Source organism: Podarcis bocagei (genome assembly GCF_964188305.1).
Source record: "Podarcis bocagei genome assembly, chromosome: 2".
Taxonomy (NCBI): Eukaryota; Metazoa; Chordata; class Lepidosauria; order Squamata; family Lacertidae; genus Podarcis; species Podarcis bocagei.
In genome coordinates, this window is record NC_138126.1 from 67382074 (window position 1) to 67408247 (window position 26174).

Here is a 26174-nt window from a genome sequence, read left to right on the forward strand (position 1 = left end):
GGAACTAGGCTAGGAACGCAACTCGTACAACTAGCACTGCATTGGGGCCATGGAGCAGTGGCAGAATACATGATATGTAGTGCAGAAGGTTCAAGGTTCAATCACTGGAATCGCCAGTAATTGTGAACTGGTATATCAGGGCTGGGAAAGACTTCTGAAAACCTGTTGTGGGTAGACAGTATTCCAATGGTAGGATTCAATATTATACAGCCTCATGTGATGAACAGTAGGAGCGATTGGAGTGTCGCATTTGCACTGCACTCCATAAATGGAGTGGGCTGGCTAAGGAAAGTGAGAAACAGGGGGCATTAGACCATTGAAAGGAAGTGCACTTTGGAGGAGGGGGCCTTGCTACATAAGCTCCCCTTGAGTGTAACACCAATGTACATCGGGCAAATGGTCCCATTAAATTACAGAGCTAACCAAGTACTTATTATTCTCTAAACCTGAGCTGCAAGTCACAGGGTAATTACTTTTGATGCTGCTAAGTGTAATTACTCAGTAATCTGTGGAAGCGTGTAATTATGCCGTGCTTCTGGAGTATTTATGGTATCTGGCAGACCCCGCGTGTGCTGCATTTCCTGAGCTAGCACGAGACTCTTGCTTTTGTATAGTGAAGTCAGAACTAATTTCTCTTACCCTAAAGAATTCTTTAGTAGACCCAGCATCCAGAGTCCCATAAGCAATCTCTGTTTGCTTGGCCAAGTCTTCTGCACTCTCTATGGGAGACACCATCCTCTCTACTGTCAAGAACGCAGCTAGATTGGCGGTGTAAGAAGAGATGATGATCAAGGTGAAAAACCACCAGACCCCACCAACTATACGCCCAGACAGAGATCTGCAGGAAAAGGGAAAAAGAAAGAGTGAAGGTAAATTTAAAGGAGAGGAGTACAAAATAATAAGAGTGCAACCCACAAAGCTCTGCTTTTGCACAATCATTAGTTTCTGTGCAATGTTTAGTTTAAAAAGGTATAAATGTGCATGCCTGAGGTTATATTAAAAGGTTCCAGTCACTAACACCTATCGTATCTTGTCAAATTTCACCTGTGAGGCCACCTTCCTATATAATGATCAGCATGTGGAGGCCCCTTGAGAGAACAACTGTTCAATGGCAGCTTACTATGTAAATAAACCACTTCCATGTGTCTTGCCTCTACACAGATCCTAAAACATGTCACTTTCATAGATACATGAGAACAAATTACACGACAATCTCCACACAAATGATCTTGGCTTGAACAATCAACAGCTGATGAAAGCAACAATAGATTTCAGGAGGAACTTGCAACTAGCATGCCTTTCCCTAATGGTTTTATGTCCACTGAAGTTGGACTAGCATGTGAAGAATATCACCATAACAATAGCAAAGGACCCAAACACTGGAATTACCAAGAAGAAAAGTTATGGGATTGCCATCGATGGCAGAAGACATGAAAGGGAGGCCTCCTGTACCTTGAAGCTTGAATCATAGAGTTGGAAGGGACCATGAGGATCATCTAGTCCAACCCCTTGCAGTGCAGGAATCTTTCACCCAATGTGGGGGTCAAACCCACAACCCTGAGATTAAGAGTCTTATGTGCTACTGACTGAGCAAACCTTCTGTGGAGAGCCATGTGAACCTGGGTCTCCATGTGTGCAAGAAGTTGCTTCTGTTTTTTAATAGCTGAGATTTGTTTAATAATAAGTTTCATTAATAATTTTCATTTTACCACTTTGATATAAAATCCAGAACTGTACTTAATCCTAGGGATGATGAAGCAGTAGTGGTTGAAAGGGCAAGTTAATTCACATCCATTGCATGGCACGGATAGGAGTTAAAGGGCTTAGCCCTGCACTGTGTAGGTGAATGGTAAAAGCACCCTCCCACGCCATTCCTGTGCTCAGCCCATTACGAAATTGCCAATAGCAGCTCTAGCTATAAAAAGGGAAATGTTGCGTTCACACAAGAAGCAACAGCAGTGACATTTCGTCGTCTGTGCCACTTGGTAGCTGGAGTGTCACAATCATGAAGGAACTAGCTGCCCACGTTCCTGAAAAGTTCCTGCGAACTGATATGTGTGACTTAACAGTTGGAAAAATCACACCCTGTTCTAGTTAATCCAGCTGGTAGGAAGTACACACTGTAGGAACCAGCAAGACCTAAGCATTGGGCTGGTTTATTTTGATCTGTTTATTTATTAAATTTCTATACTGCCCTTCATCCGAGGATCACAGGGTGGCTTGCGATACAAAACACAAAAATACATACCATAGTAACAAACAAAACAATACCCCACCCCCAGTTCAAAACGCTATACGTAGATGGTTCAATTAGTCAACGGCCTGGGAGAAGAGGAACATTTTTGCCTGGCACCAAAAGATATGCAATGAAGGCACCAGGTGAGCCTCCCGGGTGGTCTAGTTCGAGGTGAATGCCAAGCATAAAATTTAAAGATGGCTTTGCCATTTGCATGACGGGCATAGCCAGGAAGTCAAGCTCTGGATCAGCCATGCATTTTGCCTTGTGCCTCTCACTCCATGCTTCAGGTGGGCTGTCCAACTTTTTTTTTAAGCACCACATTTGTGTTTATTCATTGACACATCATCTGCCACCTCATCCTTGTTGTTTCTCTAATAAACCTTCCCACTATTAAAACGAAGAGTATCTGCTGCAGGGAGAGGTACCGTATGTTGCAGTGCTATCCTAGCTGTGTCTAATAACTCAATGTGTAAAATTGCTCATAATGCTAAGCCAAAAACTATTAGTATGAAATACTGTGCATTCCACTTCTCTTCTGCTTTTGCACAAGTGGGTAAACAAACTATGAAGAATTTAGCTTGGTGTGGCATCCAAACCCAGGATTGCAGTTGGTTTCATGCTAACAAACACTGACTTATTGTTGGTTTCTGTAATGTTGTTTACAACCTTGGGACTAAAGCTGCTCCTAGCACAAGATAAGGCACAAGGCCTCTAGCCTGGCTAGTTAGCTGAGTTTATAGGTCTCTATGTGCATCAGTCTGTTAGAGCAAAAAAAGCTATGACCATGAGTTGAGACCTCTTAAGCAAAACCCTTCATGAGTCATTCACACACATCTGATGCTAACTAATACAGTGGTGCCCCGCAAGACGAATGCCTTGCAAGACGGAAAACCCGCTAGACGAAAGGGTTTTGCGGTTTTTGAGCTGCTTCGCAAGACAAATTTCCCTATGGGCTTGCTTCGCAAGACAAAAACATTTTGCGTTTTTTGCAAGTTTGTTTCCTTTCTCTTAACACCGTTAATACAGTTGCGACTTGACTACGAGGAGCAACTCATAGAACGCGGTGTGGTAGCCTTTTTTGAGGTTTTTGGTGATTTTTGAAGCTTTTCCAAAACTTTTCCGACACCGTGCTTCGCATTACGAAAAATTCGCTAGATGAAAAAACTCGCGGAACGGCAGAATCCGAGATTTGGGAGAAGAAACAATGGAAGAGGATTGGAAAAAGTTTAAGGACTATTTATAAAAACACTACAAATTGTATGAATGTTAAGAAATTGCATGATTTAGAAAACTAAGGTTCCAGTAACTCGATTGAAAGATATAGAAAATTAAGTGATATATAAGAAAAGATCGAAACTTAAAGTAATACTATGTTTAAATTTAAGTTACAACTATTTGATAAAAACTACTTGAAGTCTAGAAATATAACATTTGAGAGGTATAAATTAAGAAATGAAACAAGGTAATAATTTGCTGGCACTTTTAGTACAAAGAACACATGGTAGGGAGATGTGAGGAAGTCCAGTTAGTTATACAAAAAAAGGGTTATGAACAGTTATGCTTTTTTTCTCTCTTTTTTTTCTTTTTGCTTTGCTATATTATTTGTTGGTGTAATTGTATGTCTTTTTTGTTTGTTACTTCTTTGGTGAACGGTTTTTATGTAACTGTTAAATGATCTTCTATTTTATGTTTGAAAACTGAATAAAAATATTTATATAAAAAAAGAAAAAACTCGCGGAACGAATTAATTTTGTCTTGCGAGGCACCACTGTAACTTAGTACACAATAGTTTATGGATGAGCATCACATGCAAATGTAGCCGATGAGATTTATTTCCAGGAAAGTGTGTGTACCGGACTGCAGCCCTAGGGATGCGAAGATTTCTAGCCATCCATAGCTGGCTTTTCCCCAGTTAAAAATCAACCATACTGCAGAGTTAGGTTTTCAGAGCTTGCTGCAGAAGAGGAAACCAATTCATTTTAACTGATCTCCACTATTTAAAAACGTTAAATCGGACTTGCTCCTTACACTATGCATTGTTTTTACATCATACTAAACTCTGCATTTAAATATTGCATCTAAACTCTGGTGCAGCTTCCAAACATGATGCAGTCACTTTCTTTATATCAGCTTGATTTGAAATCCTTTTAGACAAATGCAACTGGTCAGCTTGAGAGAGAGAGAGAGTGCAAGGGAGAGGGAGAGATGGTGATGGAAATCAGAGTGAACACATGCCCAGTGGCAAATCCATCCTGAATAAATGTGAAACTTTTAGTTTTGTCTGAAACTGGGGAAATGGAAAAATGACTATCTCATCGCAAGTCCAGATGCTGCATTTGCTTTTGAATTCCTAGAAGAAAGACTCTAAGCGTCCAGGATTCACAGATACCAGTTGTCAAGGAATATGGCCAGAGCTTAAAAAAGATATAATGATGGCAGACTAGCAAATATGTTGAGGAACTAAGAATAGAATAATGTGGTGCCAGCTGCTGGGTCTCTATAGATGTCACTTGGACAAGTCACTTAGCCCTCTACATTCCGAACCTGCAAACACCCTGCTAGCCCACAGGCCTGAGTTTTTCTAACTCATTTTGTGCCATTGTTGAGGGTCTCAAGGACTTGCTCTCACTACTTCTCTACACCTTCTGTCACCTCAGCACTTGCCTCAAATGTCAAATGCTTTGAATACATGCATATATTATGCAAAGTTGCTAGGCAAGTAAATAAATAAAGTCAAACTTCATAAGTGTATCCATTAGATAGGATAGACAGATTGGCCTGCATAGTTCATATCAACAGATAAATCTGAACATTTCCACTGCTGCCCTCTTTGCTCCTTTCTTATCTCTTGGGCCCAGGACCTCTAAAGTTCACTGCCTGCCCGCTTTCTCTCAGTCCTCACTGGCTTCCTCTTCTCCCCTCTTCTCCTCAGGCATCTGTCTCATCCACCACCTCTCCTTCATATACCTGCTTCTTATTCAGCTGCAGACTCTGTCCCTTAGATGGCCGTGTGTTCTAATTTACAGAGGAAAGTCCTCTGTTTGAAGTCTGCTTTAAAGATAAAGAACTCTAAGAAGAAAGAGCAGCATGGACCTTGAAGCTGCCTATCAAATGTTGGCAGACTGAGCAGGCACACAGGCCAACACCAGTCACTGTCTTCTCCCCCATGGTGAGAGGCATTGTATTTCTATTTAAATCATAATAATGATTTCTAAATTTGCATCTCAACATATTCACATTTTATGCAGGTTCTGTGTCCACTTTTTCGGTGAGGAATCAGGGGCTGTTCTATCTGCACCCCTCTTCTGCTTGCAGCTCAGTCTCTTGATTCCTCTCCTGTTTGATTTTCCATCTCTCTGCCTCCTTCCTGCTTCCCCTCCCATTTCCTGTCAATGGGAAGCACTTGTAGCAAGCGCAGAGGCACCAAACAAGAATAACTGGCTAGCGTTTAATACTATCATTTCTGCTGATGACGGCCACTTCAATCTGACAAGCTGCATTTGCATGCCAAATAATCATATTCATCTCCAGCTGCAAATTATACAGCTTTTCTCCTTTTTGAGAAGCCAAGATATTTTTATGACTTAAATTCCCACAGCTGCAGTTAACTAAATCCCAGCCTTTAGACCTTAGTCATGGTTTTCTTATTCTTAATCACTGAACACCCGGGGGGGGGGGACTGCCTGTCAGTTATATTGATGGCTCATGCTACCAGATTGTATATTGCTGTCATTACATAGGGGTGAGAGCAAGGGGGATGGGGAGCGCTGTGGACAGTTGGGCTTGGCTTGTTAATTTTGGTTTTGAATAGCTCAGTGATACATAATCAGATGCTGAACCATCATGTAAGCTATTTCCCACCACTAAGAGTTAAACAATCCTACATTAAAAATATACAACGTTCAATGTCACATTCAATGAAAGGCATGCGTCGTGTGGAGATATATTGGAGCGGGTGGCTGGATGGTGGGCAGCAATGGAGGAGAAATGGAGGAGGCTGACCTTAGCAGGTTGGGGGACAGGAAACTGGAACCCAAGGAGAACTCTGAACTGGGAGAGGGTCCCAGTGAATTGCATAGCTGTCAACGTTTCCCTTTTTTAAAGGGAAATTCCCTTATTCCGAATAGGATTCCTCGCAAGAAAAGGGAAAAGTTGACAGCTATGGTGAATTGGGAGGTGGGGAGATATGGATCCATGAGAAGGGTCTAATGGGCTTTCAGGAGAGTGGCCTGCCCACACAATATCTGACACCCCAAGTGCAACATCACCAGCCATTGAGGTGACTTTGCTGCCTTCCTTTGCCACCAAAGAGCCTCGCCCCCTTTCTTGGGGGCACTTGGGACAAATCCAATAGTGAGCTGGCTCCATCAACTCCACCTTCATCTCCAGAGATGCAGTGGTGATAGTGCTACTGCAAACAAACCCTACATGTGCAGTGTCTACCCATGAGTACCTATTTACTTGCCTAGCCTGAGGCAGGGGACATCAACTGTACAAATAGCTGTGCCCACCCCACTCTTCAAAATGAGATCACAGGGGGAATGTCAAGGGTTGGATCAATGTCTTCAGCCTAGCCATGTGTCTTAGATCTCTGTCATGCCTTATCAGTTTGTATCCTGTAGACCCATAGTGAGATGCTATATACTGACTTCATACATAAACGTGTTAAAACTTCCAACTATGGTAGTAGCTTGAGTTTTTAATCTGACAAGGGGAAAGAAGGTACACTCATTAAATACTAAACCATTATGTTGGAACCAACCTGTATTTTAGATATGTTGGAGCAAGTTTAGTCTGAACCCTAGTGGTAACACTGAACACACGTTTTCCCCTTTCCTAATATTAATTTTTAAACAAACAAACAAACAAACAAACAAGTTGCTTAGCAGATTCTGATTAGCTGGCCAACATTAGAATGTATGTTTGTATGCATGCCTGCACTGTACATCTACACACATAATCATCCTGGGTACAGTACTTTGCTGATATTTAATACATTTTCTTTTGAAGGCATCTTAATTGATGGAGGACCAGATGGATTTCCTCCGCTTGTGGTACACTAAGGCTTTGTGTGTGTTTTCCCCTGCATGCAGAAAGAAGTTTGATTTGCCCTGCATCAATAGCCTGAGGTCTGAATCTTTTTGCACAGGATGATCCCACCACTCTTGAAACCTAAGGTTTACCTGCTTTGTGTCACAATAGAAGATGCAATCCTGTTTCCTTCTAAGCACTTTGTTCATTAGAGACTAATTATTATCTTCAGCTCAGCTTAGTACTGTACTCCCAAAGCACAGTGTCATAAATCTTGACATTTGGATTTGTGCACCTGCCCTTTAGATTTATTCTCTTTCATTGACATAGTGGGTGTTTGGAATAAGGAGGATCTTTTTTCATAGAACCAGATCTATGGAAGCAATAAGCGGAGGTGCAGTTGTGCAGAGGAAAGCTTTAATTAATGTTTGGATAACTCAATGTGTGTGTGGTGGTGGTGGTGGTGGTGGGGAGAGCAAAGGACCTCTTCTGATGAAATCACCAGATGGTTCTTGCACATTATTAAATTTGCTATGTTAGGAAGCAGACATCTCTCATTGGGTTGCCCACCTTTTTCTTTTCTATTTTTTACTGCTCCTGTGCCTTTAACAGCAACTTGATCTGCCAGCATTAACACATGGTGATTCATTTAAAGAAATAAGAAGAGTTATGTTGGATCAGTCCAGCGTCCTGTTCTCATAGTGATTAGCTGGATGCCTATGGGAAGCCTGAAAGCAGGATCTGAGTGAAACAGCACTTTCCCCTCTTACATTTCCCAGCAACTGATATTCAGCGGTCCAATGTCTCTATCCATCATGAATTTCATCCTCTTTAAAAGCTATCCAGGTTAGTGGCCATCACTAGTGGGATGTAGTTCCACTGCTTAATGCTCTGTGAAGCACTTTTCTTTTGTTTGTCCTGAACCCTCAAACCCTTAACTGGATGGCAGTATTCTCTAGTATTATTGTCATACTATGAAAAACCTTCATCCGATCATTTTTATGGATCAAGCAGCTGCTAAAGGCATAAACACAGGTGATGCTGGTCAGTGGGCAACCCTGTCGTCATGCCTCTTCTTCAACTCTTTTTGGTTGAACTTAAGCAATGGGAATAAGGGATTTCATAACTTTTTGTATCTATGCAGACTAGTGAAAAAACACAACAAGTAAAACTTTATCCGTCAAAGCTAGGGAAGGTTTTTCTTGAAGAAAAAACAGTAGCAGTCATAATGAAAATAGAAATTATTATTATTATTATTATTATTATTAGTAGTAGTAGTAGTAGTAAGAGTGCTGCTAACTGATGGGGAAATGACTACTCTTGTGCTTGATCAGCAAAAATTTGCACTATACATACTGAGGGCAGGGCATCAGGCAGGTGACAGACTGGAAGATAAAAATGAGAAAGCGGCAAGCTAGCAGTAGCGAACATAATTCCACTTTATTTCCTCAGGCAATACAGTATATGGTTCTCTCATTAGCTCCTCCAGTGCTCCACCCCAAGCCTTAGGGCTCTGACCTTGTACCTGTTTCAACACCAAGGATGGATACCTATGACTAAGTGTGCACATAGGGCAGGATTCAGCTAATGAGCCCCGCTAGTGGCAGGCTGTGGAATGATTTCCGCTAGTGCAACTGGGCTTCCCCATCCGCCGTGTGCATGGGAAGGAGAGGGGAAAACATTCCACTTGGCAAGCTGAAATGCTTGCACTGATGGAATGATTGCCATAGTGCTACACTGAATTGCTCCCGTAGTTATTTGGTAAACTGTTTGCATGCATTGATTTTTATTCTGAAGGTAAGAATTTTTACATTCTCGGATGAAGATTGCTCCTTGCAACGCAGAAATCTTCACTCCACTCTCCTCCTCACAACCTAATTTGACATAATTTTTCTGCAAGAGCAAGAGTGGAATGGAGATGCCTCATTCTCAAATTATGTCAGGGCCTCTTGTTTTGGTTTAATTAATGGATTAATTCTTTGCATAACAAAGGAAGAACTGTATCACACTAATCTCTCATTTTTGAAAAACAAAATGTAACATCGCACATCAGACAACTTGCTCTTTGATCTGATCCCCTGCTGAAGGTAACTGAAGCTAACAGTACTTTGCATTTACTCGACAGCTTATTACCAACGGCACCAATTCTCCAGCCGAACACACTTAAGATGGAAAGATGAACATGATCACCATGAAATATACAAAATAAATCTCTTTGAAATTTGTTTGAGCAGCTTCTTGAGCCTCCTCCCCGCCACCACCACGCTCTTTCGCTTCCCCTAGAACTTGTTTCTTGTGGAGAATTACATTTAAAACTGACAGCATTTTAATTAGAAAGGCAAATCTGGTCTTCTAAAGCTGCGGCTGCTTAGGGAAGATTTCCTAGATTTGCTGTTCAATTCATTTTTAATAAAGGCTTATTTAGTCAACTGACATATTTGTCACAGGGTGACTTTATGCAAAAGTGGAGAAGGAAAAATGCACAGGGACCTTCCCCTCTCCAGAATTGACGACCAAATACAGTGGTACCTCGGGTTACATACTTAATCCATTCTGGAGGTCCGTTTGTAACCCGAAACTGCTCATAACATGAGGCGTGCTTTCTCTAATGGCGCCTCCTGCTGCTGCCGTGTCGTCGGAGCGCAACTTCCACTCTCATCCTGGGGCAAAGGTTGCAAAAAGGGGCATCTACTTCCGGGTTAGCAGAGCGCATAACCCACAGGATTCGTAAGGGGGACAGTACGTAACCCGAGGTACCACTGTAAAACCTTTCCGCTTCTAAATATGCAACCTACTTCCTTTCTTCTAGTCAATTACTATGAAACTTAATGTGCCAAATGTATAACGTCTTGCCCTGGGGCAGAATGCAAAAGATGGCAGTGCCTTCCCACAAGCCCAAGTTGGCACTACTCTCTGTACTACTCAGACTGTAGGAATAGCCCAATTATCACTTTTATGGATCTGAATCCTGATCAGCCATGGAGGTCTGACCTAAGACACACTTTCAAATGCAACTAAAAATGCTTTTACATGCAAGCTGAAGTGTTAAGATAATACAGGGACTGAGCTATTTGGTGAAGAAAAAGCACTTGATATGCGTTATAACACTGTGACCAGATGGCACTGCGGAGTCCCGTCTTTTGCCAATGTGATTTCCATTTATGAAGTTTAGCACATGTTTTCCTGAAACACCTTTTTCATGTGTCTAGATCCAGCCCGGGGTAGAATGAAAGCACCTGTCTACAGTCTTTGCAAGCATGGTAGTTACTGGATCATTTCCACCTTTCGATTGTTTTAGGAGTTGTTTTCTGGTGTATATGTTGGGTGAGAAACTATCATTTACTAACACTGCACTGCTATTATTCTTGAACTTCATTTTAACTCCTTCTGTTGCCTTAATGCAACTAAACCCTTCCTTCCCTCCCTCTGTTGTTTCCTACACCAAATTTTAGCTTTTAAGCTCTTTGGGGCAGGGCCCTGTCTCCTTGTACTTGAGGAAATACCATGCATGTTGATGACACAACAACATCTAGGATTAGAGAGACCCAGGTTCCCCACTCAGCCATGAACCTCCGTGCGTGACTTTGGGTCCATCACTGTCTCTCAGCCTAACTCATATCACAAACTTCTTGTGAGGATAAAAGGGCAGGAGAGGAAGAACTACATAAACTGCCTTGAGTTCTTTGGAGGAAAGGCAGGCTGTAATTGTAATAAATAATATAAGAGAATGGAAAACCCATGACTCTCTTAGCTGATAAGCATTTGTTCACTCGCTGAGGAGCTGCTTTTAGTGCCTTCTGAGATTTATTTATTTTCATGCATGGCCCACTTTCTTCCAGGGACTAAAAGGTCAATATATCAGATTTCCAGTCTGTCTCTCATCCAGACACTGACCAAACCTTAGATTGATCTTGCTCGCTGGATTACATGCCTTCAGATAATGCTCTCAAAGATGCAGTAGCAGACCAGGGCAGGTTACCGTATTTTTCACTCCATAGGCGCACTGGACCATAGTCGCACCTAGTTTTTAGGGGGGGATAAAGAATTTTGTTTTATTCCCCCCCCAGCCCCAAAGAGCAAAGAAGGAAAGACAGCGAGCGGGATCCATCCCGCTGGCTGCCTTGGCTTCCTCTTTAGCAACGCACAACCTCTCCAGCCGGGAGAGGCTGCATGTGGCTTCGTTTTTAGCCCCCAGAACAGGTCCAGGAGCGGCGGCAAAATTGCGCGCAACCTTGCTGCCGCTCCCGGAACTTGCGGGTGCGCACCGACCCCTCTCGCTCTCCAGGCTTCAGCGAAAGCCTGCATTTGCTCCATAGGACGCACACACATTTCCCCTTCATTTGGGGAGGGGAAAAAGTGCGTCCTATAGAGTGAAAAATACGGTATTTGTTCTACTAGCTCAGGATGGTCTACTCTGCCAGCTGCATCTCCATGGTCTCATGCAGAATGTCTCTCCCATCACTGGTGGGTTACTGGATCCTTTTAACCAGATAACCTTCTGCATGCCAAGCATGTGTTCTACAACTGAGCTAGTGCCCCTCCCTAAATTATAAGCCCAGCTCTTCCATAAATTCCTTTGCATCACACAAAAGATATGACTCTTGCACAGCTCCAGCAGGAGCAAGCCAATTCCAAAGAGAAGCTTTAGTTTCACCGACCGACCAAGAAGGGGTGGGGTGAGGCCTGGCCTGGCCTGGCCTGACATGCTTCTGTGAGTTTAATTGTAGCTTGATCTGCAGGAGGAACTTTTCATGAACTAGACAGAAGCATCTTTATCAGATGCTAACATCTGCCAATCAAGTTGCTGTCAAAGACACAGGAGGCTGATAAGAAAGGATTGCAACCGCAGGAAGCATTGGTATCATTTATCTTTTAAACAGGTAATGACCATGCATGAACTAATGAATAAGCTGCTCACCCTGATTAATCTGAAGTTAGGATCAGAATTAGAATGGATGGAATCATGTCTCCATTACAATGCAAAAGACTTCTGACCCATGCGGCATTTCAATTGGACTCCTGTCTGTGTGAGTTTAATTAAATTTCATGGTTTACTTACTGCACCTTCTTAATGTTAATGACCTTAGGCACCTCAGTATTTTCAAATCATTGTTTTCTTCCATTTCTTTTCTCTTATGTGAAAAGCTTTCTTCAAGATGAATTTTCGAGGAATGGATTACATCCATTTACTGTTAGTCAGATGTTTAGATGACTCATTCCCCTTTCCCCAGTCTTATGAAATGTACAGCAGCTTCGGTATGGAGCGAAAAGAAGATTTACACATCTGGTGATAGCCTTCCCCACCCCCATGAAAGCCCAATTAGCATTTTTGACAGCAAGAGCTGTTTAGTAATCCAGGCAAAGAGACAGAAGGCACAACCTTGGATTTTTAATCCTAAAATGCCACTCACTGTTTATGAGCCCCAGACAAGACACTTAAAACTACAGTTTGCAGGGGTAAAAAGCCTTTATGTAGATCATAAATGTTTCCCAGTGATGTTTATTTTATTTTCTGCACTTCCATCTGCCCCTCCTACAACACGCTCAGAGCAAAATATATGGAGTTTATGTGTCTCCTATTTTATTCTGACATCCAAACTCCACACCAGCCTAGACCTTCATGAAGCAAAATGCACCTCATCAAAGATATAGGGTAGGCATAGGGAACCTGTGATCCTGGACTACAGTTCCAATCATCCCTGGTCCCTGCTTTGTCAAACCCAATAAATCACTGGTCTCCTTCCTTTGCCCAACATTCTTCAGAGTCCTCCCAAACCCTGACAGTCAGGTTCTGTCCTGGGCCCGGTGTTGTTCAACATCTTTATAAATGACTTGGATGGAGGAATTGAAAGGATGTTCATCCAATTTGCAGGTGACTGTCATGGGCCAGGAATCAGCTTCACCTCCTGAGCAGCAGCCTGAAGGAGCAGAAGGCAGCGTGACTTCACCTGCTGCTGATCAGCCTTCTTACTCCTGATGTGAACCAGCTGGCTCCAGCTTTCTTAAGCAGGGTTTCCAGCCTCAGTCAGATGCTTGAAACAACATTTGTCATTCCTGTCCAGACTTTGTTGCTTCTTGCTTCTCCTGACCTTGGACTCATCGGTTTCTTGAGCCCTGGACCATCTGACTTATGTGAACTCAGATGCTCCTAACCCTAGGTCTGGACTAAACCCTGCAGAGGGACACTGTGTCCAGGCAAGTACCTCCCTGATCTGGTTGGCTGGCTGGCCTCTCCTGCCATTGAGCTCTGCTGTGGTTGGGCAGTACGAGACTACGACAGTGACACTAAACTGGGAGAGGTAGCTAATGCTGCAGAATACAGAACCAGGATTCAAAATGACCTTAACAGATTGGAGAACTGGGCCCAAACTAACAAAATGAATTTTGATAGGGACAAATGTCAGGATCTACACCTAAGCAGGAAGAACCACAAATATAAGATGGGGACGCCTGGTTTACTAGCGGTACATGTGAAAAGGATCTGGGCTCTTAGTGGACCACAAGCTTAACATGAGTCAACATGGAATGAAGGTATCAAATTTACCTCATGCAGTGCATTAAAAGAAAATGTTATGAAGATGATGTACAGATGTATCTTTGAATATCTAAATGGCACATGGAGGCTGGAGCAAGCTTGTTTTCTCCTGCTCTGGAAGGTAGGACTTGAACCAAGTTAGAGGAAAGGAGATTCTGAACATCAGGAATAACTTTGATAGTAAGAGCTGATGAACAGTGGAATGGACTCTCCCAAGAGGTGGTGGACTCTTGTGTTGGGATGGCCATCTGTCATGGATGCTTTAGCTGAGAGTCCTGCATTGCAGGGGGTTGGACTTAGACTCTACAATTCTATGTAAGCAACCAATGCTTTTGTCTATTCTGAGACTTGCATTCTGAGAAGTTTTCAGTGTTATTTCGGTTGCATTTTGAGTATAAAAAAACCAACAAATTAGAAATCCTAGCTGTATAGTCATCACTTCACTTGATTACTGGATCCCCTGGCAGTCTAGCAGCCATAGCTACGGAGCCCTTGGGTAAGGAGCATTTTGGACCTTTTCTGAACCCTTTCCAAGAAGGAGAAATGATTCAGTTGGCCCTGGATTTATGTGCTTCATTAACAAGAGCTGCAGGTAGAGCATGCTCATGGCAGGTGAAAGTACTAAAATAGATTGCTCAGAGTAACAATTCTTTGGCTAAGCGTACTGATTTTGTGAATGGGATCATTAGTCTACTAGACAAAGGCACAGTTTTCAGATGCCAGCTACTTATCCACATCTCTATCCTGCTGTTGCTGTAAAGTACTTTTAACTTGAGTCGTAGGCAATTTAGGTCTCTGTTGTTTCCTGCGCTGCTTCTACAGCCTTTAAAATTAACATTCCCCATCTTCCTCTCCATGTTAGGCTACCCATTCTTTATGATCTATTTTATCTGGGATACTGGGATACTGAGAGAATGAACTAGTATTTGCAAAGGGTTCTGAAGCCCTTTAACAGAAGAGGCTATCCATTTTACACTTCTTCAGGGTCTTTTATCTGAGGATCAAAGCATGATGCGTCATCTATACCAATGGAAAACAGAGGCTCCTTCTTCGGATATGAGAATAAGCAACAATTCTCCTAGGGTACTAGGCAAATGTTAGAACTGCTTTTTGAGGTTTCTTATTCGGAACAATATTAAAGGGAATACACACAATCTTGTCCTTGTTGTAATTCACCCTGTCATTCTCCATTTAAACCTTAGCATAATTTTCACAGTATGTATTTTCTTTTGCATTATATTCCACTCTGATCTTACTGTTTAGCATTTTTCTTTCTACACCCACAGGTATGTATGCTTGACAAGTTAGGATAACTATGTGTCTGATGAAATAGACTGTAGCCCACAAAGTTTATGTCGTAATAAATTAGTTAGTCTTTAAGAGGCCAAAATATCTTTTGTTTGACTTTTCATGTCCTTAATGAAGCTTTAGGTCTTTATTGTGTTATATGAGGCTATAACAATGTAACCTATTAAAAGTAAGGGGCATCTGGCAACCATATCAAACCCACTAATATAAAGTGTTTCCAATTAGTACACACAGCCTGATCTTTTGCTACAAGATCACTAATGGAGAAAGAGTACCAGTGTGTCTGAGAGCTGAAACATATTGTTACTCGCCATCTCCAATCTCTGCCGAGCTGTGACAAGTTTCCAGGGGGTTCCAGACATTCGGAGTTTGAGTTTCCATCAGAAATTAGGCACAGCAGAGATTGCAGTGTCTTTATGAAATATGGTTTATTTACACACATTTACAGCCTGCGTCTGGATGTAGAGAGTTCCCAGCTTTCACATCATAAGAGAGTCCTTTGTTGCTCTCCCAAGAGCAACAAGTGTGGACCTACAAGCAGAGGAATCAGCCATGCTGCCTGCACTATGTAGTTATGTCTCCTTCCCCTCAGAACCTGCACTGCATTCTGCTCCTTACTCCCTTTTCTTCCCAGAACCCCTTGCAAAAACAACGCCTTGTCTTTCGCTTACATCACCAGCCCCTAGAACTCAGGCAACCTCCATTTCACATACTCAAAAGAAATTGCCTCTGAGTCCCCTGCTACTCAGGCCTCTTGCAAAACAACACTCTCACCCCCCGCCATTGTTTATCAGGCAAACTGTAATCCTGCACCAAAGCTAGTGACCTTTTGTGTTACTGTGTAAAACCAGGGCCCAGAGAGGCTTCACCCATCTTGCTGTCTCACAATGAATCTCTCGAGGGCCCAATCTATTTTCCTTTTGTTAGGCTAATCACTCAGCTACTATCAGTGATTACCTGATGAGAAAGCTGAATGGTGTTGTTAGCATGAACTTAATCCACGGGCTTCAGCGCTTGGCACAGTTTTTGATCGAACCCAGATTAATTCTCGCTTTTACTAAATCCAATAATTACAGGGGAGTCTAGACCTGTCTACAAACTCATGCCAATATGAACAAGAGAATTATTTATCCTGAACTGTGCATTTCAGACTGCATATTTGAATATGTCTCCATATTAAAAATTAAGCAAGCACTCTTGTCTCTTAACGTGTCACATTTGTATGTGCAGAGGACATCATTTGCCTTGTCCTTTCATTTTGTGTAATGGAGGGACCTTATTGCTATGTGCCATAAATTTATCAGTACTAGAACATTTGTCCATTGAAAACTGGGTTCTCTCAAAGTGACGACATGGAAACCTAGGTCTTTTACACATTTGTATGCACATTCTTACTCCCTGTAAAAGACCCTGATGTTGGGAAAGATTGAGGGCACAAGGAGAAGGGGACGACAGAGGACGAGATGGTTGGACGGTGTTCTCGAAGCTACAAACATGAGTCTGACCAAACTGCGGGAGGCAGTGGAAGACAGGAGTGCCTGGCGTGCTCTGGTTCATGGGGTCACGAAGAGTCGGACACGACTAAACAACTAAACAACAACAAATGCACATTCTTACATACACTTTTGCAAGTCTGGCAGGAGAGAAAAGGCAATGTAAACTACACAAACACACTCTGTAACCCCCAGTTTCGGAAAGTCTAAACCCAGCTAATCAATTCACAGTTTAGTGACCAGGTGTACTGGTATCTATGTAAGTGACTGTTGCACTATCTGAACATTAAATCTATCATCTATCTATCTATCTATCTATCTATCTATCTATCTATCTATCATCTGGTTTTGGTTCTGGTTCTTTATGCTCTGAAGCAAAATAACCTCAAACACTTATGAGACATTTGACTGGTTGAAGTTTGCAGCCCAAATAGAATGAACCAGGCAATAAAAGCAGCAACTGGGGGACCATTTATGGAAACTTCATTTGCACCAGCATCACATCTTGAGATCACAGCAGCAGCAGGGAAGATGAAATGAAAAGCGATTACACGTCTGCTCATTTATATCGACTTTTGGGTATGGTGGTGATGATGGGGAAACAGGCAACATTATATTTATTTCAGACCTTTAAAAAATCTTCCCCTACCCCAGTCTGCAATGTTGTTGCTTAGATCAATTATTCACAGCAAATTTCTAATTAAACAAGTTTCACAATTCTCCAGACTGAAAATTCAGTTCCCCTCCCCATTTTTCTGCCTTCCAATGGGCATTCCTAACCAAGGCAATGAATTAGTTGGTGATGCTGTAATTCAGTACTTCTCATTGCTGAACAGGTAATACACAGACGTAATTACAGATGTAATTCCGACTTTAAAAACACCATTATTTCAATATCAGAATAACTGTCCTTGAAGCAACCCTTGGTGAACTCTTATGATCACACAAAGGAATGCTTTATTTGTTTAGCACATCATTTCTAGGTTGCCTATAGAAAACCTCTGAAGCTGGCTGTCAACAAGAAATGACCACCCTCTGATCTTTGAAGGGTGGTGTATAGATTTCATTACCAACAACAACAACAACAACATATAATTCATTAACACAAAAGCTGCCATAAGGGCACAAGCCTAAGGATCGTATAAGATATTGCAGACCTCCCTCTCTGTGGACACAGAAGGAGGTCCACAGATAGAAAAGGAGGCATGCCACCCACAGGGCTCCATTTGGTGCTGCAGCTGCAGGAACAGTTGCAACTGTCCCTTCATTGCTGATGCTCTGCTGATGGTCGGGAGGGAAATATTCTGTTTAAAGGATGAATGTAATTTATTTCCCACCCTTCTGCCAATGAGTTCAAGTGATATAGTTCTTCTGCTCCCTCACCACAACCCTGTAGGTTCTTCATGGCTGAGAAGATTCCCTTTCTGGGAATCATTTGTTCCCACTGGAGCTATCAAGGAATAGGGAATGAGAGTTACTAACCCCAACGGATGCAAACATACATTGTTTGCATCTTCTTGGGGCTTGAGACAACTTAGTTTTGATTTCAGTTATAGCATTTTTGGCAACCCTAAAGACTTTCTAGCTACCTGTATTTTACGCACAAGAGTTTGAAGAAAAGGACTTGCTTGTTGCAGTGAATGACAAGAATGGGGAACGCTTCTCCTCCCAGAAGTGGTGGGTATGTCCTTCTGGACACTTTTAGGGAGAGGCCGTTGCAAATAAAAAGGGATGGGAAAAATAACCTTTATTTCATTGGTTAGTCCAAGAGGGAACCCATAAAGTCCATACAACCATGTCACACAGCTGATGAATCACTCAGATAGTCTTCAACTGTTTTGAATTCAGGATGTACATTTAAAGACAAACTGCAACATGGGACCCAGATCTAGCCACCATGTCCAGTATCCATGCCCCTCCCCATACCTATTTATCTTTCTCCCCCTCCTAGGTATAGAATAGGGTATAGTGACTGATGTTTCTTGGCACACAGTGGTGGGAAATATTTTCTTCTGCACAACTACCTACCAACATATCACTCTGTTTTTAAAAAGAAACCAATAAAAGTAAAAGGAAATGGATCTGGTGCCACTGGTTTGATATACTGGTTTGATTAGGTTGGAGTGTAAAGCCATTTGTGGGTTGCTCGCAACCCACCGAAGACAAAGGGATTACTTTGCCACTTGTGCTGATGAAGAGACCATTCACCAGGAATGGAGTTCAGGATGCCTGACATCTCTCTATCTTCTTCCAGGCACTCTACCTTGCAAAGTAGGAAGACATCAATGTAAGGAAATCACTCAGATGTGTTTTTAGCCACTAACCAGAATCTAACTTTGTACAGAGAGATCGATGGTCTGATGAGTCCACATTGACAAGGGAAGGATAGATATAAATGCAGAATGCCATCCACTGACCAGATAGATAGCACTTTTACTTGGACATATCTTGTAGACATCATTATTTGTAGCCCAGTAGCAGAGAAAAATAGTGTATTCAGAGTGATCGATTCCGAGCTTCAGTGGGATGTGTATTTCATTACAGTCATTCTGTCTGGCATCCAGTCCACCAAGAGCAAATGATATATTTATGGTGTACTTTGAAGAGTTTTATTCCTGGACAGCCAGCAGCTGCACACTTATATAGTGCTGTCCCTCTACTTTTCTGAGAACCTCTGACACCAATTACTTAGGGCATGATGGAGTCCTTCTTTTGAATCACCATCAATCATCAATTGCCCCTTTAGAGATATTGCAGGCTCTCCCAAGCTGCTCCTCCTCCTTATACAACTAAATTCCTCCTATTCTGTGTTTGACTGGGAATAAGAATCAACATGTCTCCACAACTGTTTCCAAACTTTCAGGTACTTAGGCACGGTGAGCAGGCAGGAAGGTGTGTGTTTGTGGGTTTTCTTTGGCAACATGCAATTTAAACAGGCAGGGCACGAGGGACATAAGGTTGTGTAGGCTAATATTATTCATAACAATATTTCTGGCTTTATTTTAATGCTGTCCTGAGGGATAGCTCTGTTGGTAGAGCATGATACTCTTAATCTCAGGGTTGTGGGTTCAAGTCCCATGTTGGGTTGGACCATACGATCCAATGTTGTGATTCTGTGACCTTGCATATTGAAAACATTTTTAATGCTTTGTTGGTTTTATTGTAAATGTGTTGAAATGTGTTGTAAAACTGTACTTAGCAGGTTGTTCAGACTTTGCAGTGTGTGTGTATAAATGTGTGTGTGTGTGGGGGGGAGCACTGATTGGGCATATGGCATATCCAGGCATGGAAAACCTAAATGAATAATAATGGAGGCATACAATTTGGACAAGAAAATTGGCTTCCAGGGGAAAAAAATCAAAATTAGAAACAGAAATGTTAGAACCTAAAACTAAGATTTTGTCAAAGATGTATAACTTGCTGTTGAAATGGAATACTCAGGATGAAACGGTGAAATCTGCTATGATTAAATGGGCACAAGATGTTGGACAATACATTATGTTTGCTGACTGGGAACAGTTGTGGACTACAGGTATGAAGTTTACGGCATGTAATGCCTTAAGAGAGAGTATTATGAAAATGATATACAGGTGGTACATGACACCAGTCAAGCTTGCAAAAATCTATCATTTGCCCGATAATAAATGTTGGAAATGTAAAGAAACTGAAGGTTTCTTTCACCTTTGGTGGACGTGCCCAAGGATTAAGGCTTTCTGGGGGATGATCTATAATGAAATGAAAAAGGTATTTAAATATACCTTTCTGAAGAAACCAGAGGCCTTTCTCCTGGGCATGGTTGGCCAATTGGTGCTAAAGAAGGATAGAACTTTCTTTATGTATGCCACAACAGCAGCAAGAATACTTATTGCAAAGTATTGGAAGACACAAGATCTACCCACCTTGGAAGAATGGCAGATGAAGGTGATGGACTATATGGAACTGGCAGAAATGACTGGCAGAATCCGAGACCAGGGAGAAGAGTCGGTGGAAGAAGATTAGAAAAATATTTACAGAAATATTGTAAAATTAATGAATGTTAGAATGATGTTGGATAGAAACTAAGTGGTTTCTAGCTGTAATGTTATAAGGGAATATGAAAAAATGGACTATTAATAGGTAAAAATCTAATGTTACAATACTTTAAGATTGAAGACTAGGATAAACAAAGAGGGGAGGGATTTGCTGAACTAACAAACTGAATTGGAATACAGAAAAGGGAGGCGTGAGGAGGTTCGGGAAATAAGCAAATGAAAGATAAGTGATTGAAAGACTGAATTGTTTTTAACTATTTTTATTTTGTATTTTTCTTTTTTCTTTTTTCATTTTGTAATATTTTGAAAATCTTAATAAATATCTTTTAAAGAAAGGAAAACCTATATGAATAAAATATACACATATGTGTTGCTAAACAAAAAAATCAAGAGCCTGCAGAGTAGCTGGGCATATTATTTTCCAGTTTTAGTTTTCAATAATACATTAGCAATCCTAGTGGGAAAGAAATTTTCTCTGAAAAATAATCAGAGCAGCATTCAACGCTGTTCAAACTAACTCCCACACACTTAGAAAGGCTTCTACTTCCTGTCTTCTCCATTACCACTCCCCTGAATCTACTCTGGCACATGGGAAAGCAAGGTGTGATAAGCCAGAATCTGTGTGAAAAGCCAGAAATCAGGACAGAAGGACAAAAGGTCAAAGAGCAAGTAAAGACTGTACGACCCAAAAGACAGACTTGAAGAATAAACCAGAAGAATAGCAGAAGAACCAGAGTAACCAGAAGAATTCGCAAACACACCAGAGCTCAGGAAGTGTATGTTGGTCAAGCAAATCTCAACAGCAACAGGAAGCCCTTTATATTCCTTTCTGTCCAGAAGAATCCAACAGTTTGGGTGGAGTCAGCCCAGGGCAGGGTGTTGCCCTCCAAATGTTGCTGGACTACAGCTCCTATCTGCTTCACCCGGCATGGCCAATGGTCAGTGGTAATTGTGGGATGTAAACACAGGAGCAGTCAATGACAACATTCCTAGAGTGTACATGTTAGAACATGGGGAGGGATGTCTGTCCAGCAAGCAGGTAAACTTCCTGGGGACGGACTTCCTCCACATGTGACCAGAGGTGGGTGTGGCCTCACCTGTGCAGGTAATGACAAAAGCACAGGGCAGGCAGCCATCTCTCTCTCTCTGCCATCACCTTTCGAAGAAGCAGGATGCCCTCTTGGCTCTCAGCCAAGAGAGGAGAGGGCTATCTTCCTATAAGATAGATTCTAAGTGTATTTTACCTTTTTAAGCCTGTCTGCCATCTGGGATCATACTGTGAACAGATCGTGAGTAAACTCTTTATACTTTTATAAAGACTGTGTTGTGTCTTGTATTTTAAGAGGGAACAAAGGGGAAATTACCAGAGTAATTATTATAGAGGTTCTAGCGAACCTGTGCACACGTTACCGTTGCAAACAAAAGGGGAATGTCTATAAACTCTGCTGATATTTTGGGAACTTGTTAGCACAAGTTAGACAAGGATATAATTAGTCAATATATCCTCTCCTGCACCCCAGAACATTCCCACAAAGGGTTAGTGGCCCCAGTATTGCATGTTTCTGCGTATTTTTGAAGGATTGCATTGGATTGTGATTTTGAGTTGAGTAGTATTTTTCTGAGTTAACTTCCTGGTAAGCATATGGTCCTTTGTTCCATTGTGCAGTGGGGATTAAGCAACCCCGCCTTCCCTCAGAGTTCACAGTGACCCAAGGCAGTGAAGAATTGTTTTGTATTTTGAGATTTTTGAGATTTTGATTTTAAAATTTTGAGAAATTTTGAAATTTTGAAGAATTTTCAAATTTTGGATTTTAAGATGGCTAGAGCAGCTTTTGATAGTGATGCAAAGCTAGGAATGCCTGTGCTGAATGAGTACAATTTCATACACTGGAAGCAGCGCTTGATAGCATGTTTAGATTATAAGCATATTTTGGGAGCGTTAAAGCCTCAGCCTACAGGATCGTCTGAGGAGGATTTAGCCAAGATAAGTGCTTGGAAACGCATGAACAGCGAAGCTAGACACATAATTTTGAGTGGACTTCGTGATGAGCAGCTATCATTAATAAATAGTACAGATGATGCATCTCAAATCTTAAGAGATATTGAGCGCGTGTATGGAGAATCTAGCATAAACAGCTTCAGAAACTTGGTGTGTAAATTAACCAGATTGAGGATGAATTCAAAAGAGGAATTCACAGAGCACATCAACAAGTTTACTGAGATTATTCAAAGAATTGATCTGACACCCAAAACTTTTGATGAGGATACAAAGATAGCATTTTTGTTATCATCACTTGGACCATGTTTTAGCGCATTTGTAAGTTTGATGGCTCATAGACAAGGTCTGATTTTTAAAGACTTGATTGGTTATTTAAAAGAAGAATGCAGAGATAGAGGTGAATCTCCAGTGAGAAATGCTAGAAGCAAGACAGCAGTTATGCATCTAGGCAATGTACAAAGTCCAAAGAGATGCCTAAGAAAGTGATTTGCTTCAACTGTAACAAAGAAGGACACATTGCAAAGAACTGCAGAGCTCCTAAAGCCAAGAAACCCCACCCCTTTCAGCCAAAAGGGGAAAAGAAGGGGAAATGTGAATGCACATGGTTATTGCAAGAAAGGAATTTAGCTGTCCAGAATCGTGAAAGTAAACGTAATAAATGGATTTTAGATTCAGGTGCCAGTTCGCATTTTTCATATAAAAAGGACTATTTTAATGAGATTAATGAAATAAATGATGAAGAAGGATCTGAAATTGAGATTGCAGATGGCAACATTGTTAAAGCAAAAGGTGCAGGTTCCATGAGCCTGAAATGCAATATAAACAATGAATGCATTGAGAACACAATCTCTAGAGTTTTGTACGTTCCAGAGCTGAGTTGCAATTTAATCAGCGTGTCCACTTTGGACAAGAAAGGTTTCCAGGTCACATTTGGAAATGGAGAATGTAAAGTGACTAGAAATGGCAAAGTGTTTGCTCAAGCAAAGCTAATAAATGGTGTATATGAGCTTGATCTTTCAGAGAACCAGTCTGCAAAAGTGGCACATTCCAGCCAGAAGGATGAAGCAGATCTGGACCTGTGGCACAGAAGGCTTGGACACAGGGACACCAACGTCATTCTGGATCTACAGAAAAGAAATCTTGTAAGAGGTTTGCAGGTAAAGCAGAGCAACAAAGCTCCAGCAAAGTGCATAAGCTGTATTACTGAGAAGGCTATAAAACCTTCATTTCCACGTTGTGCAGAACAAAGAAGCAACAAAGTGCTTGACATAGTGCACACTGACATATGTGGACCCATGAATGTTCCCTCACTGGGAAAGAATAGATATATTTTAATATTTCTGAATGACTTTTCAAGATTTTGTGTTGTATATTTCCTCAAAGAGAAGAGTGAGACAGTGGAGAAGCTCCAGGAATACATTGCCATGGTCAAGAATAAATTCCAGAGAGCTCCAGCTGTGTTAATGAGCGACAATGGAGGTGAGTACTGCTCAAATGAAATGCAGGCTCTCCTGGCCAAGGAAGGAATTGCACACGTAACCACAATTCCTTACACACCACAGCAGAATGCCATAGCTGAGAGAAAGTTTAGGTCCATTATGGACATGACAAGGTGCATGCTAAAGGATGCACGTTTGCCACACAAGCTGTGGGCCGAAGGAGTGTACACGTCGGTCTATTTGCAGAATAGACTGCCAACTAAAGGTGCAGAGCGCACACCATTTGAACTTTGGCATGGGAAAGCTCCCAATCTGTCGCACATACGTGTGTTTGGAAGTCCGTGTTACTTCCACGTGCCCAAGGAACACAGACACAAGCTTGACTCCAGGGCAAAAGCAGGTATCCTTGTGGGATATGCTTCTGGAGGCAAAGGATACAGAATTATGGACTTACAAACTGGTAAGACAAATGCATACCATGCGGTTTATTTTGATGAATATGGAAAAGTAGACACTAAGAACACTGTTGTGGATTCTTCAGATGAGTCGGAAAGGACTCAAGAGTTTGTATATTTCCCTTTTGAGACCCCACAAAGTAATTATCTGCCTTCAAGTGTTACAGCGCCCCCTACAGGCGACGCACCAGAAGACGCAGAGGACCAGAACCCTGGCGGCACCAGAGACGAAGATGAGGACTCAGATGGGGACATGCCTGCATTGGAGGAGGATGAGGAAGCTGATGCGGTCGCAGAACCAGAGGTCAGGCGCTCATCCAGAACCAACAAAGGCATCCCACCATTACGGCTGTCCTACTTTGCAGGGTCGGCGTTTCCACAGGAACCTTCCACTTGGGAAGAGATACAGGAGATGCCAGCTGCAGAAGCCAGTCTCTGGAGGAAGGCCGCGCAGGAGGAGATGGATGCACTGCATCAGAACAAGACCTGGACACTCACTGAGCTGCCTCCCGGTAAGAAGGCCATTGGCAGTAAATGGGTTTTCAAGGTTAAGAAGGGGTCAGAAGGAGAAGTGCAGCGCTACAAAGCTAGACTTGTGGCACAGGGATTTTGGTGAAGACTATGATGAAGTTTTTGCACCAACTGTGAGGTACAGCAGCGTAAGAATGCTTTTAAGCATTGCAGCCTCCAAGAAAATGAGAGTGAAACACATAGACATTGCTACCACTTTTCTACATGGGCAGATTTCAGAGGAAATTTATATGAAACAGCCCAAAGGTTTTGTAAAACCACATGAGGCACATCTAGTGTGCAAACTGCAGAAAGGACTTTATGGACTTAAACAGGCTGCCAGAGCCTGGAACCAGAAGTTGCATAAAATGCTGACGCAACTTGGGTACAAGCAAGGCGACGCTGACAAGTGCTTGTACAGTAAGTCAAATAATGGACAATTCTCATATATCCTAGCATTTGTTGATGACCTGATTATTGCCACAGCAAGTGAGAAAGACTATACACAGATAGTAAAACACCTTAGCAAGGAGGTGGAGGTCAAGGAGCTAGGAGATGTCCAGTACTACCTCGGGATCCAGGTGGAAAGAGAAGAGGATGGCTCATTTCTTCTCAGCCAAAGACAGAAGATCCACGAGCTGGTTGAGCACATGCAGATGCAAGACGCACATCCAGTTGCTACACCGATGGCTACTGACTTCCTGAAGAATCAGCAGGATTCGAAGCAGTTGCCAGACAACAATGACTACAGGTCGGCGATTGGTAAACTTTTGTATATAGTTACCACATGTAGACCTGACTTAGCTAATGCTGTGGGGATTCTTAGCAGAAAAGTGAATTCTCCCACTGAGCATGATTGGGCAGGTGTGAAGAGGGTGGTGCGATATTTGAAGGGTACCATGAATTGTAAATTAAGGCTACCAGCTGTCAGAGACCCTAAGTTGGTTGGGTATACTGATGCTGATTGGGCTGGGGATAATGCTGATTATAAATCAACAAGTGGTCATGTTTTCATGTTTGGGGATGGACCTGTTTCATGGGGCAGTTATAAACAGAGCTGTGTAGCATTATCTTCCACAGAATCAGAATATGTTGCAGCAACAGAAGCCTGCAGAGAGATCGCCTGGCTTGATC

General features: G+C 42.1%; 1 protein-coding gene across 7 annotated transcripts in view; it reads right to left on the reverse strand.

The window, feature by feature from the left end:
• Positions 1–26174, reverse strand: part of GRIA1 (glutamate ionotropic receptor AMPA type subunit 1) — a 206045-nt gene that overhangs the window by 23871 nt on the left and 156000 nt on the right. For all 7 annotated transcript variants that reach the window (XR_014004672.1, XM_081181116.1, XM_081181117.1 and 4 more), the window contains exon 12: positions 640–838. Coding sequence is in view for 6 of the 7 variants with exons in the window: in XM_081181116.1 (XP_081037242.1) it covers positions 640–838 (199 nt within the window). In the remaining variant the exon portion in view is untranslated. The remainder of the gene's footprint in view (positions 1–639; positions 839–26174) is intronic.